At 50.8% G+C, this 15496-nt stretch overlaps 1 protein-coding gene across 5 annotated transcripts in view; it reads right to left on the reverse strand.

Annotated features, from left to right (window-relative positions):
* PI4KB (phosphatidylinositol 4-kinase beta) overlaps positions 1–15496 on the reverse strand; it is a 26359-nt gene continuing 10863 nt past the window's right edge. For 2 of the 5 annotated variants that reach the window (XM_044758781.2, XM_044758783.2), the window contains 9 exons: positions 10412–10639; positions 9307–9534; positions 7067–7176; positions 6425–6529; positions 6106–6229; positions 5093–5358; positions 2400–2532; positions 2016–2136; positions 1–876 (listed from right to left, as the gene is read on the reverse strand). In XM_044758781.2, the coding sequence (XP_044614716.1) occupies positions 695–876; positions 2016–2136; positions 2400–2532; positions 5093–5358; positions 6106–6229; positions 6425–6529; positions 7067–7176; positions 9307–9534; positions 10412–10639 (1497 nt within the window). In that variant the 3' untranslated portion in view covers positions 1–694. Of the gene's footprint in view, positions 877–2015; positions 2137–2399; positions 2533–5092; positions 5359–6105; positions 6230–6424; positions 6530–7066; positions 7177–9306; positions 9535–10411; positions 10640–13206; positions 13252–15496 lie in introns of all 5 variants that reach the window. The other 3 variants (XM_014865299.3, XM_044758780.2, XM_070496908.1) reach the window with 3 other exon arrangements.

Below are 15496 nucleotides of genomic sequence, written 5' to 3' on the forward strand. Positions count from 1 at the left end.
TGGCTAACTAAGGACTTTATTTCAAACAAAAATTAAGAATAAAAAGTTGAGAGCTATTTCCCTGGGTGTGGGGAAGGGATCAGGGCAAGGAATTCCCTGTGGCTAGGCCAGTACCCTCATATCCTGGAGGGGCTGTGCTAATTCCCTTCCTCGCCCCTGTGATGGGGAACCTCAGCAAGTGTGGGACCCTATGCCAGAGCCCACCTACCAAGGGGAACTTGGGCTATGGGTCAGTCCCTGGGAAGGGACAGAGTCAGGCAGCAGCATGGCCAAAGGCCAACCACAGGATCAAGTCCTAAGTACCAAGAAACTACTCTTCCCCCCTTCCTGGGACCCAGAACAGATTAAGAGGATGGGCTGTGGAAAGACCCTCTCAGACCCTGGCGAGGAGAACAAAGGCTCCAGTGTCCCTCACGTTTATCACCTGTTCTCTGGAGGGCAGTGAGTCCTGGAGTCTGTCAGGTGGTAATACTGACACAACTGGGCAGGGAGTGCAGGGAAGCCCCAGCAAGTCTGGACCCCATGGCTGGCTCTCCCAACCCCCCAGCAAGCTCCACAGTTACCACATGATCCTTTGTATTTCTTGCCTTCCACTTCCCTTGGGTGGATGGTTGGGTGGGTGGGGTTTCCTGGTTTGGAGTTTCTCTGACAAGGACCCCCCACCACTCCAGGGCCTGAGAAGGAGGGTGTCATGTCACATGATGCCGTTGGTGAGGTACTGGAAGCCATCATAGAGTTTGGTGGTGATAGACCGCATGCTGCCGTCCACCATCTGCTCCACCAGCAGCTGGAGCTGCTCCTCAGTCATGCTCATGTGAAACCTCTCTTTGAGGTTGCGGATGGTGCTGGAGCCATGGAAGCAAGGAAGCTGAGAACCTGAGGGAGGCAGTGAGGGCAGAGGGTCACGGATGAAAAGGAGGGAGGGGCAATGGCGACAGCACAGCAAATACAGAATCAGGGGTATCTGAAGTGCCCCTTCCCTCCCACCTCAGAGAGATTCCTGACAGTGTGAATGCAATTCTGCCTGGGTGGAGAAGGGAGAATTGGGAGGCCCTGTCTTGAGCCCATCTTCATCCCAAACTCCTAAGTCCCTGTAGGTGAGGGCATGAGGGCAGAGAAGGGAAGAGGGCCACCACATCTCTCCCAGTAAGGGCTGAGGGACCAGAGTCTTAGGACCCAGAGGGAAGGCTGGGAAGACGTTCTAGGAAATGGGCGCTGAGCTGGTCACTTATCTGGTTGCAGGCCTCTGCCTATGCTACGTCTGACACTCACAGATGACCTGGGCCACCGTCATCACGGGGCCGGACGGGGATGCTCCTGAGCAACGGCGACAACCTGCGGGGTAGGGGCAGGGATGGGGAGGAGGAGGAGACTGGCAGCTCAGACTGGGTGTACACTGCAGCCTTGAGGAGGGGGATGGGGACAAGGGCCCAGAGGAGCTGGCAGAGGAAGGATCCTGGACAAAGACTGTAGATGGCAAGGCAGTGAGGAAACAGCACAGTGAGAGTAGACAAGAGGAGAGACAGAGGAAATACTTAGCTCAGAGCAGGAGGGGTGAGTACCAAGACAGGGAAGGGGCCTGAGACAGGGCAATCAGAAGTCAGCCCAATGGGGAGGAAAGTAGTGGCTGGAAACACTGGAGTTGGTAAAGAGACAAATGATGGAAGGAGGAGACTGAAACTCAGAGTTGGACAAGAGATGGGGAGATGCGAAGGGACCAGGAGGCTGGAGATGGGACTGTTCTCTCCCTGAGTGCACCCAGGAGGTAGTTTTTGCTTCCTCTGACCCGTGCTACTCCGTGGACCTAGCTCTGTCAGGTGTCAGGAGGAATGTCCTGAAGGAGAAATGGGGTACTGGATCAGAGCTGGAAACCCTCTGGGAACTCCTGCCCCCAGTCTTGAAGTGGAATCAACTTTTTGGAAGTTCCATGCTCCAGGGCCCCAACATAAGTGGGAATCCTAAGGCAGTATGGGCATCGCCCTAGTCCCAAACACCTGGGCTCTCCCCAGCCTCACCTTGCTGCATGATCTCCACGATCTGCACCACTTTATCCATGTGTTTCCGAGCAGCGATCAGCCCCTGCAGCATCAACATCTTGTAGTAGTTGAACATGTCACCATCCAGGCCGCCCATCACCTGGAAGAGGAGAAGAGTTGTGTGCGCAAGGGGGCTTAGCATCCCACAAGCCAGCCAGGACTCCTTCCTCCATGGAGGGCAAAGATGCCGAACTCCATTACTTCCCCACTCTCCTATCAGGCAGGAAGCCTCCCAGGACATCCAGCCTCACCCTGACTTCCTGCCATTTCTGTTCTGTTCATCCCTAATTTGGAAGGAACCCATCAGCTCCCCTCCCACGAGAGAGAAAGAACACAGTGAGGCACCTCTCCCTCCTGACTCACGTCCACAAACTCTGTGGTCAGCTTAAAGGCTGACGTCTCAAAGCCCAGGTTTCGGGGTGAGCTGGACAGGATGAAGCCAAAGTCGATGTGGATGATGTGGCCTTCTGCATCCAAAAGGATGTTCCCATTGTGCCTGAGGAGGGGGCAGAGGAGAGGGAGGCAGTAGAAAATCTGACCGAGGTGGAAGCCTCAGGCTGCAACACACTGACCACCGGACACCAGGCAGGGCAGTCCTCTGCCACGTTTCCTACTGCCTATAACTCTGGGTCCAACCTCCTAGGGCCAAACGCTAGCAGTGGAAAGAGGAAATTAGAAAAGTAAACTGCTAACAAAGGCTCTGGGGTCTGAAATTGCTATTATTAGCAACTTAATAAGAGAGTTTTCCTCTCAATTTCCCAAAATCATACTTGTAGCCCTCAAAACATCCCAATCTAGTAGAGAACCCAGAAGCAAAGAAAGAAGACCTCTGCAGCTCAGCCAGCTGTCACGGAGGCTAAGCGCCTGGCTCAGTGGGAGGCTGCAAGTCAGAACATATTTACCTGTGTTTTATTTGTAATTCCTATCAGCCTACCGCAGATCAGAAGCCCCACCAGAAGGGAGCAGCAGGCTGAGCGGAGTTTAATGTAAAATAGTGTGGGGGCTTTGAGGGGTAAGTTTTAACTATCTCAGGAAGGAATTACTGCAGGCTGGTGGCAGGAAGAAGAGCTAAAGGGAGATAAATTCCAGGTCTTTGTGATTCCCACATGAAAGGCCAGTAGAAGGGGGAACAATTAACATGCTAAGCATGTAAGGCCTGGCCCATTCAGCATAACCGACCTCCTCAGCGTCAACAGAGGCTTTGTTAGGCTAAGAGCTCATGCTCTGAGGGCCACCTTCTCTGGGGTTGGTCTGACTGGCCAAAACGGGGGACAGAGAGAACTGAGTCCCACCTGAGTCCTTCCCACTCCAGGAGGGCATTACAAATATAGCAACAGAGGCTCAACCTTGTGAGACAGAAAGATTCTAGGAGATGTCCTAGTCCAACCTCTCCTTTTACAGGTGAGGAAACAGGCCCTAAGAGGAGAAGTGATGACTCGCCCAAAGTTCCAAAGATAGTGAGGGGCAGTGTCCTTGTTTTCTTAATTCTTAGAATTAGTTCCAGCTGCAAAGCTGGTGGGGCCTCGCTCTGAAGCAGTTAAAGAGGCTTCAACCTGCTTCCAGGTTGGAGCCCATGCACTGTTGCCACTTCTTTCTAGGGGCTGATTCCACTGATGGCTTGACTACATCTATTCTTTTTTGAGTTATTATGAAGGGTTTTTCAGCTGCCTGCCCCTCCCCGCCACCCCTTTTAAAGGATGGACTCTAATCTTCCAAACGCATCAGGTTCCTAAAGGAAAGCCCAGAGGCCTGCTTAGCACCTGCCTTTCTGCCACCCATCCACTCCACCCTGGGGCCCAGTTCTATGCTCTCTGGGCCCTGGGTTCAAAATCCTGACTCTTCAGGGACAGTCTAAAGCTTGTAACCAAATTCCTTATTAATAATTACATTTCCCTTCAGCCCTCAAATGCAGAGCCTCCCCTGGGTTCACTTGTAGGGCTGGCAGCGTGGAATGAGCACAGGTTCTGAAAGCTCCCTAACCCTTATTTCCCTCATGAAGAAGGGAAATAACGCCAAACTCCATTACGTGTCTGACAGGGTTTCCATCTCGTTTCAATATAAGAATGTCAGGCCACAGCAGGGACTTAACAGATACTAGATTTCTGATAAACTGCTCTGTTAGCTCGATCTTAATGTGTCGCCATGTCACTGGGAGCCCTGGAAGCAGAGGCCACTTCCTTCCCAGGGCAGCTGCCCTATGCCCAGTGAGAGGTGCAACTCACAGGAGACAGTGTGGAGACAGTCTTGGAACGCAGGGCCTCGGTGGTGTAATTATCTTTGTACGATATGTTGTTCACCTATATGTGAAGTTGGGCCTCATAAAGGTCATGTGATAGTAGAAGAAATGACAGCTCTGGACAAAACAACAGATACTTAAAAGTTCTGGAAAGCGTTGTTGGAATAAGAAGGACAGTTCAAGACTAGGAGTTTCAACTTTCTCTCTCCCATGTCTCTCTTCTCCATCTTCTCCTTTCTGCTCTAGTAACTACCACTACCCTCAGGCCAGGCCTCAGCACCTCTTGCTTTGTTGCTAAAGGTCCAATAACATCCAACCTCACCCACAGTGCCACAGGCTGCATTCACTAAACATAGACTGGATCATGTCATTCCTCTGCCTGCAAAATAAAACTCCTCAGCCTCATAATGAAGGCCCTTCTAACTGGGCCTCAACTTACCTGTCTGAGGTCACCGCCTATTATTCTCCTGCCATGTAGTGCAGCCCAAGTTGTAATCACATCGAGTTGTCTCCTCTGCCTGGAGCACCCTTCTCCCACAACTTTCTCTGTCCTTATTCTCCTTTGTCTTTTAAGACCCTGCTCCCTCAAAGGCTTGCTCCTCTCATAAATCCTTTACTTCTCTGCCCCTTTACCTAGTACTTGTCAGTCTGCCTCCTTGGCTTAATGACATGTGAACACATCTGTCTCTGCTTAAAGCATTCTGTCTGTTTCATCCTTACATCTCGGCAATGGAAGGTGGTGATTAAATGAGAACTACACATGAAGATACAGAGGGAACCCTGGAGAAAAGATCAAGATGAGGGGCAGGAATTTACCTACCTGTCCTTGACTTGCAGCAGGTAGCAGACCAAGCAGTAGCCAGCGCAACTTTGCACAAAATTGCGCTGGGCACTGAGGAATGCCTCAGTGGTGTAACTGCCATGCTCCTGTAGGAAGTAATCGAGCAAGGAGAGCTGTGACTGTTTCTTCACCTGGTGGATGGACACAGCGTTGACCACTGGTTCAATCATGCCACTGTCAGCCGAAATCACAAGAATCTTGTATGGCTTGATCCAGAGGGGTACTCGCTCCTGTTCCCAAATGGACTGTAAGGAGACACAGAGGCACTGGGACTATCATCTTTCTCTAGACTGCGGGCAGAGGCTAAAATCCCTCTGCCTTCAACTTTGGACAGTGTCCTCCTTGGTAGCCTTGGATTCTATGCCACCAAGTGAGTGAAACCCACTGATCCCACTGAGGGGCAGGAAGTTTTGAAAGGAATTCCAGGGCCTAAAAGAAAACCATACTCAGAGGTGTGTGGGAAAAGGCATCTTATAGACAGAAGTCCGAAAAAGGCAAGAACAGGAAATCACACTGTCACCTCGCAAGCAGGGAGAGTGGGAGCTATTAATCCAAGTTCAAAGAATAGGGAAAAAGACTGAAAAGGAAGCTTCTCTAGAAAATGAAAATATTTATAAAAAGAACTGGATTAAACAAGTGAAGCTGCTTGCAGGTGACCAACCTAGGGGCTCAGGGGACAGACGTCTCAGCACACTGCAACCCACTTGCCGCAGATCAGAAGGGAGTTTTGATCTAAAGGACAAACCCCAGCACCCCCAAGTTCAGTATCAGAGCAGGTGCAGTTCACAGAAGGGCCACAAGAGGTCAATGTGGAGCTGTTCCTGTGCTGTACCTCCTGGAAAGGAGACCAGCTTTAGTTTAATCTACCTTCGATTGAGACCTGGGCAAGAAGCTGGTCCCCAGCAGAGCTCCCTGCAGAACAACCTGTGTGGTCACCTCAGGTGGGCTGGAGCTGGGCTGAGGTCCCCTTCTTTCTCCCTCCCTTCTCTTACCTGCAGTTGCTTCAACACCTGGAAGGCCAGCAGCTCCTGCCGAAGGTCATCCCCACACTTGACAATGACTGACAGGAGCCGCCAGTTGGGGAGATGGCCATAGGGGGAGCCCTCTCTGATCCGCCTGTGAAGAGAGAAGCAAAGCTGTCAAAGGGTGAGAACAGAAACACAGCTCCTACCAAAAATCCAAATCAAACTCCCCACAAGGCAAGACTCAGAAGGCCAGGGAGGCTGATGGACAACATGGGTGGTGGAGTAAGTACCTGCAGTTGCGTCTGAGCTTTGAGAGGGGTATACAGACCACCCCCACCCAACTCACCGCACTTTCTCCTGCCAGGGCTCTTTGAGAGCAACTGCAGAAGGGTCTTCTGGGTCTCGTTTGAAGGCTGTGGGGGTGTGAGCCAGCTGCTCCGAAAGGCGCCGTCTAGCAGGAAGAAACTCTATCATTTGCTTGGAGGAGTTACCCCAGAGCCTCACGTCCCTGTCTATGCCAGCATTTCCTGCACTGTTTCCTTGGTTCTGGGCACACAGAGATAGAAACCTGGGCTGAGAGACACTCATGGATGGAAACACACCACTGATACCTTTTTGCTAAGCTGGTGGTTTGTAAGCATGTTAAAATGAAGACTACCAGGCCTTCCCCATTCCTCTACCAAGATTCTGCTCCAGAACAGGTGTGGCTCTAGTATCTGCATTTCCAACGAGATCTTCTCCCTCTCCCTTGATTCTGACACATGTGATCCTCAGACGCACTCTTGAGAAACTCTGCTAATTCCTTCCTGTGGTGCTTTCATCCCTTTGGCATCCTTTTAAAATTTAATTTCCTTCTGTAGTAGCCCAGTAATTTCTCAACCTGCACTTTCACTGCCTCAAGTTTGGTGACGTCAGGACAAGGAGAGAGAAAAGGGAAAGACCCTGGCTGACAGGAAGGGGACAAAGAGATAACGTGGTCTGGCCATACCGGATGTCCCCTGCTGCAATGAACACAGGCTCCTTGCTCTCCTGGCTGGTGATGCTGTCCACGGAGAACTGGGAGATGTTGTCACAGCTGTTGGTGTGCACTTCAGGGAGCTGGGGAGAGCAGGGGATTGCAGGTCAGAAGAGCTAAGTGCAGGTCTCGCTTCTTCCACCTTCTTAGATCACCTGTGTGCTTGGCATCTCCATGTTATGAACATCCATCCCTTCCAAACTCTGTTCCCAAAAGCCTCCCCTCCCTGGGGCCAGCCTAGTGGCACAGCGGTTAAGTTCTGCTCTGCTTTGGCAGCCAGGGTTGCAGGTTCGGATCCCGGGTGTGGACTTACACACCGCTTGTCAGGCGTCCCACATATAAAGTAGAGGAAGATGGGCACGGATGTTAGCTCAGGGCCAGTCTTCCTCAGCAAAATGAGGAGGATTGGCAGATGTTAGCTCACGGCTAATCTTCCTCAAAAAAACCCCAAAAAGCCTTATCTGCTTACACACCATCCTGACCACTTGGACTCCAAAATGCCGATGCACTCACATAGACCCTCTAGCAGTGTTTCTCAAAGTGTGAATTTTGCATCAGAATTACCTGGAATGCTGCTAAAATGCACATTCTCATACCTCACCATCAATCTGGATTAGAATTACTAGGAATGGGATCTGAAGTCTAAATTTTCAGCAAGTTCTCCAGAAGACTCCCAAAGCATTCAAGTTTGCCAACCACTGCCATAACCATCACAGAAAGCTGAGCTTTCAGCCTGATACTGAGACCACTCCCCAAGGCTAGGGATGGGGTCTCCCTTAGCGTCCAGGACAGACCCTGTCCAGACTAGGTACCTCTGACCATTTCTTCTATCTAAGTCATTCAATCTTATCTCCCCATCTCTGTCTCACTATAAAATATTTCACCAGACTCGAAGGCCCATATCAAGTCCCTTCTCGTCTCCTTCTTTCGTACCAGAGCATTTCTTCTCAATTCCATTTGTCATTTATTGCACACTGCCTTGTTGTATATCTTATAAATAGATTTTTTTTCTTTTTTTTTGAGCGAACATGCCACCAATCCTCCTCTTTTGCTGAGGAAGACTGGCCCTGAGCTAACATCCATGCCCATCTTCCTCTACTTTATATGTGGGACGCCTACCACAGCACGGCCTGCCAAGTGGTGCCAAGTCCACACCTGGGATCCGAACCGGCAAACCCCGGGCCACCGAAGCAGAACGTGTGCACTTATCTGCTCCGCCACTGGGCCGGCCCCTAGATTTTTTCTTAAATGTCTGTGTCCACTCTCCCCAGTTGGACTCAGGGACAGAGATTCTGTCTTTTCATAAAGTGAAATCTGGCTGTGTCACAGCCCTACATAAAACGCTGCTCTGGTGCCCTAGACTCCAGAATAAAGTTCAAGTTTCTTTCCACAGCTTATAGGGTCCTTCCTACAGTCTGGCCCATGCTGGCCTCTCTAGCCTCCTTCACCACTTCTTACCTCACACCTACACACGAAAGCCATACAAAATTTCTTTCAGTTCCTAAAATGCGCCAAGTTCCCTCATCTTCCAGTCTTTGCACATGCTATTCCCTCTGCCTGGAATACTCTATCCAGCTATTTCCAACCCATCTTCAGGCCTTGGCTGAGATATTACTGCCTCAGAGAAATCTTTTGGGGTGTGTCCAACCCCAAATCTAGAGCAAGTACTATGCCTAACCTCAGGTGCTCCCGTAAGACCCCATCTTCTCCAGCACAACCTGGACCACACCATACTACAACTACCTGCTACCTGGTCTTATTCTCTCTCTCATTAGGTCATAAACTCTTTGCAGGCAGGGGGCTAAGTGCTGTTTACAAGCACACAGCAGTCAGGGCTGGCACCAAGCAGACCGTCAATAAATATTTCTGGAATGAATGAATGAATCTATGACTTATATCCTCTGCTTTCCTGAAACAGCTTTATATGGCAGGTGTTCAACAAATATTTTTACTAAATTTCTTTCACTTCCCTGGGCTTATAAGTTCCTCTTTACAACCTAAATTCCTCCTACAGGAAGACAAGCTCTACCTGAATCTATTCCAGAGCAGAGCTGTTCAGAGCGTTTCCCTCTCATATCCATTTACTACCCACCCCACTCATTTGGGCACTTGCCTCAGCCTGCCTCAGGGTGTGTTGTCTTGTCTCAAACACACCGAAAGCTCCAGGAGAACAGGTGCTGTGCCCCAGTATTACCTCCTTGGAGCTCCCTCACCTCCACCTGCAGCTCGCCTATGTCGTCCACCGACCAGGCCTCATCATCGTTGTCATAGTTGGGCACAGTGCTGAAGCTGCCTGCCCGCTGCTCGTGGGTGATACCGCATTCAGGCAGGTTCTCTACAGACCGCGTGCTCCGAATTCGGTTCTCGGGGATCCGGGCGGGGACGTTGGTGGTGTCGAAGTTTTCACATTCAAGGACTTCCACATAGATCAGATAGGGAGCCTGGGGGGACAGTGAGAACAGTATCTGTAACTTCCACCTCTCTTCCCCAAATCTCATCTCTGTTAACATAGTTCTTCCTGCTGCCCACTCCTAGCTCCAACCCTCATCTATCAGTCCTCTGACACTATGAACATCATATTTAGGGCAGGAACTTATCCTATGAACACCTATATAAAGAATTTGGGTAAGAGAATGTATAAGGTTTCAAGATGTTTCACTGAGCTTCAAAATGTATAGATGATGCACTTGGGCAAAAGCATTCTAAACTATCAATTACAACCCATCAGAGGCCTGCAGGCCTCTGGGGGCTTATCCTAAAGACAGACAGAAAGACTGGGAAAAAGCTGGGCACTGTTCCAAGCAGGGTTCTAATCTTCCGTTCTTCTTTTGAAAGAAAAATCTGAACCATTAGTACTCATTCCAACCAGGAGACAAATTCAGCTAATTCTCTCCAGTGTGAATCAGGCAGCCTTCTCTCCTTCTCCCCACCCACTCTGATCAGAAGAGGTCTTAGAAACAAAAGATTTCTCTCCTCTCATTGCTGCTGTACCTGGAAAGCCTAAGCGTTAGAGGAGGGCTGGAGAAGAGCTACCAAAAGCACTGTAAGGACGGGTGGAGAGCAACTCTCTCCTGGGATATGGCAAGAGGCGAGCTGAAACAACCAGGCTCTTTGGTCCAGAAAAACAAAGCCCAAGATGGGGGACAAGAGGGCCCTAGAATCACAGCAGCACTGAGGTAAAGTCAAGGCTGACACACGCACATGAACTATGCAGGAGTCTAGGATGTTGGTGGGGCACCCTGGGCATATACGCAGACCCCGGACAACCGTGGGAGCGGAGTCAGGTGAAAAGCAGGGTTTGGGCCAGAGTCCACCCACCTTGTCCTTGGAGTTGAGGACAACAGCTTGGGTGTGGGGCACACGGACCACGTGGTGGTCAAAGCCGGCAGTAGGCAGCCAGACTCGGGCAGGGAGCTTATGGTTGAGCAGGGAGAGCTCTGAGATCAGCCGCTGTGTTTTCTGCTCTTTGGTGGGGAGCGTCGCCAGCCGCTTGCCAATCGCCATCAGGGACTTGATGAATTCTCGCTCAGGAGCTAGTCTGACGGGCTACAGGGAGTTGGGGTGAAGTAAAAGATGGTGAAGAAATCATAGAAAAAAGTGGCCCACCCACTCAGTCACTCCTGGCCACAAAGGCCAGGGATCTCAGTGTCTGGAGAACTCCAGGGAAAGAGCTACCTTTTCGCCCTAGTAGGAGACCCCACCCCACTCCTGTCAACTTGAATTGGGAGCAGGTAGAAGAGCAAGCTCATTCCTTCTCCTCAGGCTGTTTCTTGGGGGTAAGGGGAGTGTGAATCCAAGTCACCGGGAAGCAACCCACTTATCTCGGACCAGAGCTCCTCAGGAACTGTCCCAAGGCTTCAAGATGGGCAGGTGGACAACATCCAGAGAGGTTAGCCAGGGCACCAGAGAGATGAGCTGTTTACACCTGAAGTGCTTCACTCATCTCATGTCCCTCTCTCTACCTGGATCCTCGGCTGGGTCTCTGCCCAGAGGCTCTGCCTGGATCCTCAGCTGGGTTTCTGCCCAGAGGCTCTGCCTGGATCCTCAGCTGGGTCTCTGCCCAGAGGCTCTGCCTGGATCCTCGGCTGGGTTTCTGCCCAGAGGCTCTGCCTGGATCCTCGGCTGGGTCTCTGCTAGGGAGGGGTGCTCTGAGCCAATACCTCCCCTTTCAAAGGAGGAGGACCTACTCTATCCAAATGAGTTTTGCTCCTTTCCACGGCATCCCCCTGTCCACCTGATGATCTCTTACAAGGAAGGGGTCAATGCACATGCAGGGGATGAGAAGAGGATGAGCAGACTTGGCATTAATGAGGGAAAAATCAATGGGGAAAGAAAAAGCTGATGGAGGGAGGCAGGTGTGGGCAGGTGGGTGGAGAAAGCAACAGTTCCTTTCGGCCCTTGAAGATAGCCCTGAAGGCCTGTCTCTTTCAGGGATTCCTTCTTGGATCCTCTTCCCCTACCTCTCAGGGACTGGGCTCCCCATATTAGCTCCCTGCTGTGAGCCTGGCTCCTCTCGCTGGGTACTTCAGGCATTCCCAGAAAGGGCAAAGTCAGTCTGGGGAGTAAGGCAGGGGTGGGAAAAAGATGGACTCAGCTAGACATGAAGATGGGCTCTCTTCCCAGCCTACATCCTCTACCATAGGGGCATTCAGTCAAGACAGCCACCCAGCTCCCTGTCCCATCTCCCCTCAGCTAGATATAGTGTCTCCTCCTTTTACAGACATAGTATTCCACTCACCAGGCTTTTCTCTCCCTCTCTGTGTGTCTTGCTTAGTTTCCTGATTGAGAATTTCTACCCTCACTCCCCTACACTGCAAAAAAGAGCTTATTTTGAAAGCTGTGCAGTACCAGGCCCACTTCTGCATGTACAACAGAGCCAGGGTTCAAAGGAACAGCTCATCTCTCGGCTCCTACCGCAGAGGGGGCTGCCTGGCTGAGGGCCCCACAAAATAATGAAACAGGGTGTCTGAATCAGTCAGGAATGCTTTGGGTGTCAGGGTTGAAAATAAACAAAGATAGGAAGACAACAGAACTAGGCTTCTGTGATCCCTGGAAATACCCAGGGGCCTAATAGAGAAAGCAAGGAAGAGGAAATTTGAGACTCACTCCTTCATTCATTCTGATCCCCTAGTCCATCCACTCAGGTGGCAAATGGTCACTGTCCCAAGGACCCTCCACCCCAACCAATTCATAGTCACCTCAGATTAGAACGGCAGAATTCCTTCCCAACCTCAAATCAGCATTTGGCTGGGAGCCCCTAAGTTATGTGAGCATGGTGGAAATGTGACCCCAGGCCTTGAGCGAGAGGTTCTGCCACATGGGAGGAGATAGGAATCACGACTGAAAGGGGATCAGCACAGAACAGAGAAAACTGATTGGGTAGACAAATAAAAAATAAGATGTTAAAAAATCATCCAAACTCCCAGAGGGTCCAGCATTTCCTCTCACGTCTCTGCCCAGCAACAAGGTCCAAGACTCTGTGGGACCAGAGGGTCGGGGTTAGTCCAGAGGGAACAAGAAAGGAGAATGAGGATTAAGAAACAATCTGGGCAGTGAGCTGGGAAAGGGAAGAACTCAGACCTGGAAGAAATGTGGTTAAAGTTAAAAAAGAAAACTGGCTGCGAGGAGAAAAAACTTTCCTTGAGGCCAAATCCACCCAGCACAGGGCCTAGCATTTAGAAGACACTGAATAAATATTTGATGGTCTGACGGCAGAAGCCATGGGGGAAAGGGTTCTGGGTGGGAGAAACAGGATCCTGGGGGTTTCTGCCAAGCAGTTCTTGACTCCAGCCCAGGGGTAAATTCTACCTCTCTCCCAGCTGTTTGCTGGGACCAAGAGTTGGATGCTGAGTCGCACTGCATCCCAGCTGTCTCTGGGAGAAGGATCAACTGAGCCTGATTCAGCCTGGGCTCAGGGCACTGGCAGCAAAGGGCAGGGGACTCTTCCAGCTCTGAGGGGCCTCATAGGCCTGGGAGGGAGGAGCTGATCTCCCAGGAAGAAAAGGCACCTTTTAACTCCAGCCTTGGCCTGGAGACTCAGAAGACCTGGGGACGGAGAGGAAATGCGGCCATGGGGGGAGCCTGCCACCCCGTCCCAGCCTGGCCCCACTTACGGAACTGAATGAATTATCAATACTCTCGGTGCTGGAGGAGAGCTCCTGGGAAAGGGCCAGAGGGCAAGGGGAGAAGGAGGGGGTGGGAGGGAGGAGAGAGAGACAAAGGCAAAGAATTTAGCTCCAACTTGGATCATAACTGCTTCTCTTGTGCAGCTCTACCTTTCTGCTTTAATAAAAGAAAGTCAACCCAGAAGCACCACTTGCCCAGATTCTTGACACTTGTAGGAAATGCTGGAAGATTAGCTCAGACCTTGAGGTCAGAAGGGTTGAAGAGACAGTAGCCTCTGCTTTTCACTTTCTTCCCTTGTATTCTTGCCTGCATAGGTCTTCCTTCTAGGACAAAACCCTTAAGCTGGGTCCCTTAGGGAAGTAACTCTGCTCTGCCAAGCTTCCCTGCTTTCTCTTTACCCACTCACATGCTCTCAAGCAAACCCTTCTCCGTAGAGACCACCAGAGAGGGACAGAATTTAACAAGTTGCATGGCCCCTATACTGGAAACCCCATGTCCCTCCAGCTTCTTGGAAACGTGAGGGAGGAAGCACAAGAGCTAAACTTTCAGTGCTAGGTATATCTCCTCTCTAATCAGCCTCATTATCACCTGGGGAATCCTAATCCCAACCTTGAATCTGTGTGACAAGGGGTACCCAGACCCATAAGCATGAACCCTCTGGGCTAGATGCTGGTGGGAGTAAAGGATGAATAACTCTCCTATCTACCAAAACTCTGCAGTTTTTCCTAGGAGCCTATTTCACAGGACACTCAATAAACTAGAATTTTTTGACACAAGTTGGGGAGCAAGATCGTAGCTGAATCCATATGAGAAAGCTGAGTAGCTGAGTAGCAGCTGTCTTAGTCCCACCCCAAGGGATCTATCTGAACCTCACCCCATTCTCGTGTCTTACTGGTGTCTGTGAGCAAAGGAGAAGGGCTGGAGGTCAAACTCTCCTTCAGTGGCTCTGCTGCAGCTCATGCACAGGCCCATCCTGGGTTCTGTCCACCAAGGTCTCCCAGGGTGGGGAGAAGGGACAATACGTGTGCACAACCCTCCAGTGGGGGAGGGGCCCGGGACTTAAGGGACAAAGTCCTGGGAGTGTCCAGGATAGAAAGGTAGCATTCACTGAGCTTCTACTCTGCGACCAGCATTTCAAGGATCTACTTAATTCAATTCCATGGTTTAAGTTCTATTCTAGCTGGTGGTCTTAAAGTCAGGTCTTTCCTTGAAGAATCTGGGGAGGGGGGCACTTTGAGGGAGAAGCCAAGCCAAACACTCTCCCGAGGTAATGACTCTTCTGCTTTGAGGCGGGGGCAAGAATTGAGACAGTGAGGATGCCAGAGTCTATTATGACTCAATGGTTCAATTTCTAGCCACGAGCTAGTTTGGGGAGGAACAGCAAGCAGGATACTGGCTCCATGAGCAACACTCCAGCTGATTCTCCCACAGATGGGTCCTGTGTGACTCATTAACAGCCCTGGGGGAGGGGAGTTATATCATAACCTGCTCCTCTCTCCTACTCCATGGACTTGAGTCACTCATACTGAGTCAGCTCCAAGGAGAAAAGCTGAGGCCAAGAAGCTGATATCACACCCTATCAGGCTGGAAGGCCCACTGGGGGCTTCCAGCGTGACATGCAGCAGATTTCACTGCACAAAAGATACGGTCCTGAAAAGACAAAGCTGATCTACTACAAGTGCCATTATGTGAGGCAGGGTGTGGAGTGGGGGTGGTACCCACATCACCCTCTGCTCCCTGTGCCCCAACTCTATGTCAAAATATTTACATTTGGTTACAAACAGGAAGGAAAACTGCCTGAGCAGAGTTCCCTGACTAGGCGGATAAAAAGTGCTTTGAAGGGGTGGGCTCTGGGTAGGTGGGGAGAGTGGTGGGGGTGATGGGAGAACTGGGTGCTAGAGCCCTCTGATTGTAGGGGAGAGTGTAAAGGACTCCTCATTAAAAGAAAACAGATGCCTCTTACGAGATCTGGGCAGAGAAAGCTCTGCAGGGAGACTCGAGGGAGAAAGAGAGCCGTACAAGCAGCCCCTGCGCCTCTTCTCTGAAGCCTCACTTCACCCTCCAGAGCTCCTCTACTGGCAGTAAGAGCGCAGGATTAAACTTAGAACCTAAAGGGAAAGCAGGAGATGGGGAGCAGAGTGTCAGGTCTCACCGAGAGACTCTCTTTTAGAGTCTCTGCTCAGACCTTAGACAATTACGTGCTTGTTTTAGTAAGCTGTACACTTCCTCCTTATATGCAGGAAACAACTTTTCATGAGAGTCACAAACTACCAAAAA

This window comes from Equus asinus, chromosome 25 (assembly GCF_041296235.1).
Source record: "Equus asinus isolate D_3611 breed Donkey chromosome 25, EquAss-T2T_v2, whole genome shotgun sequence".
Classification (NCBI taxonomy): domain Eukaryota; kingdom Metazoa; phylum Chordata; class Mammalia; order Perissodactyla; family Equidae; genus Equus; species Equus asinus.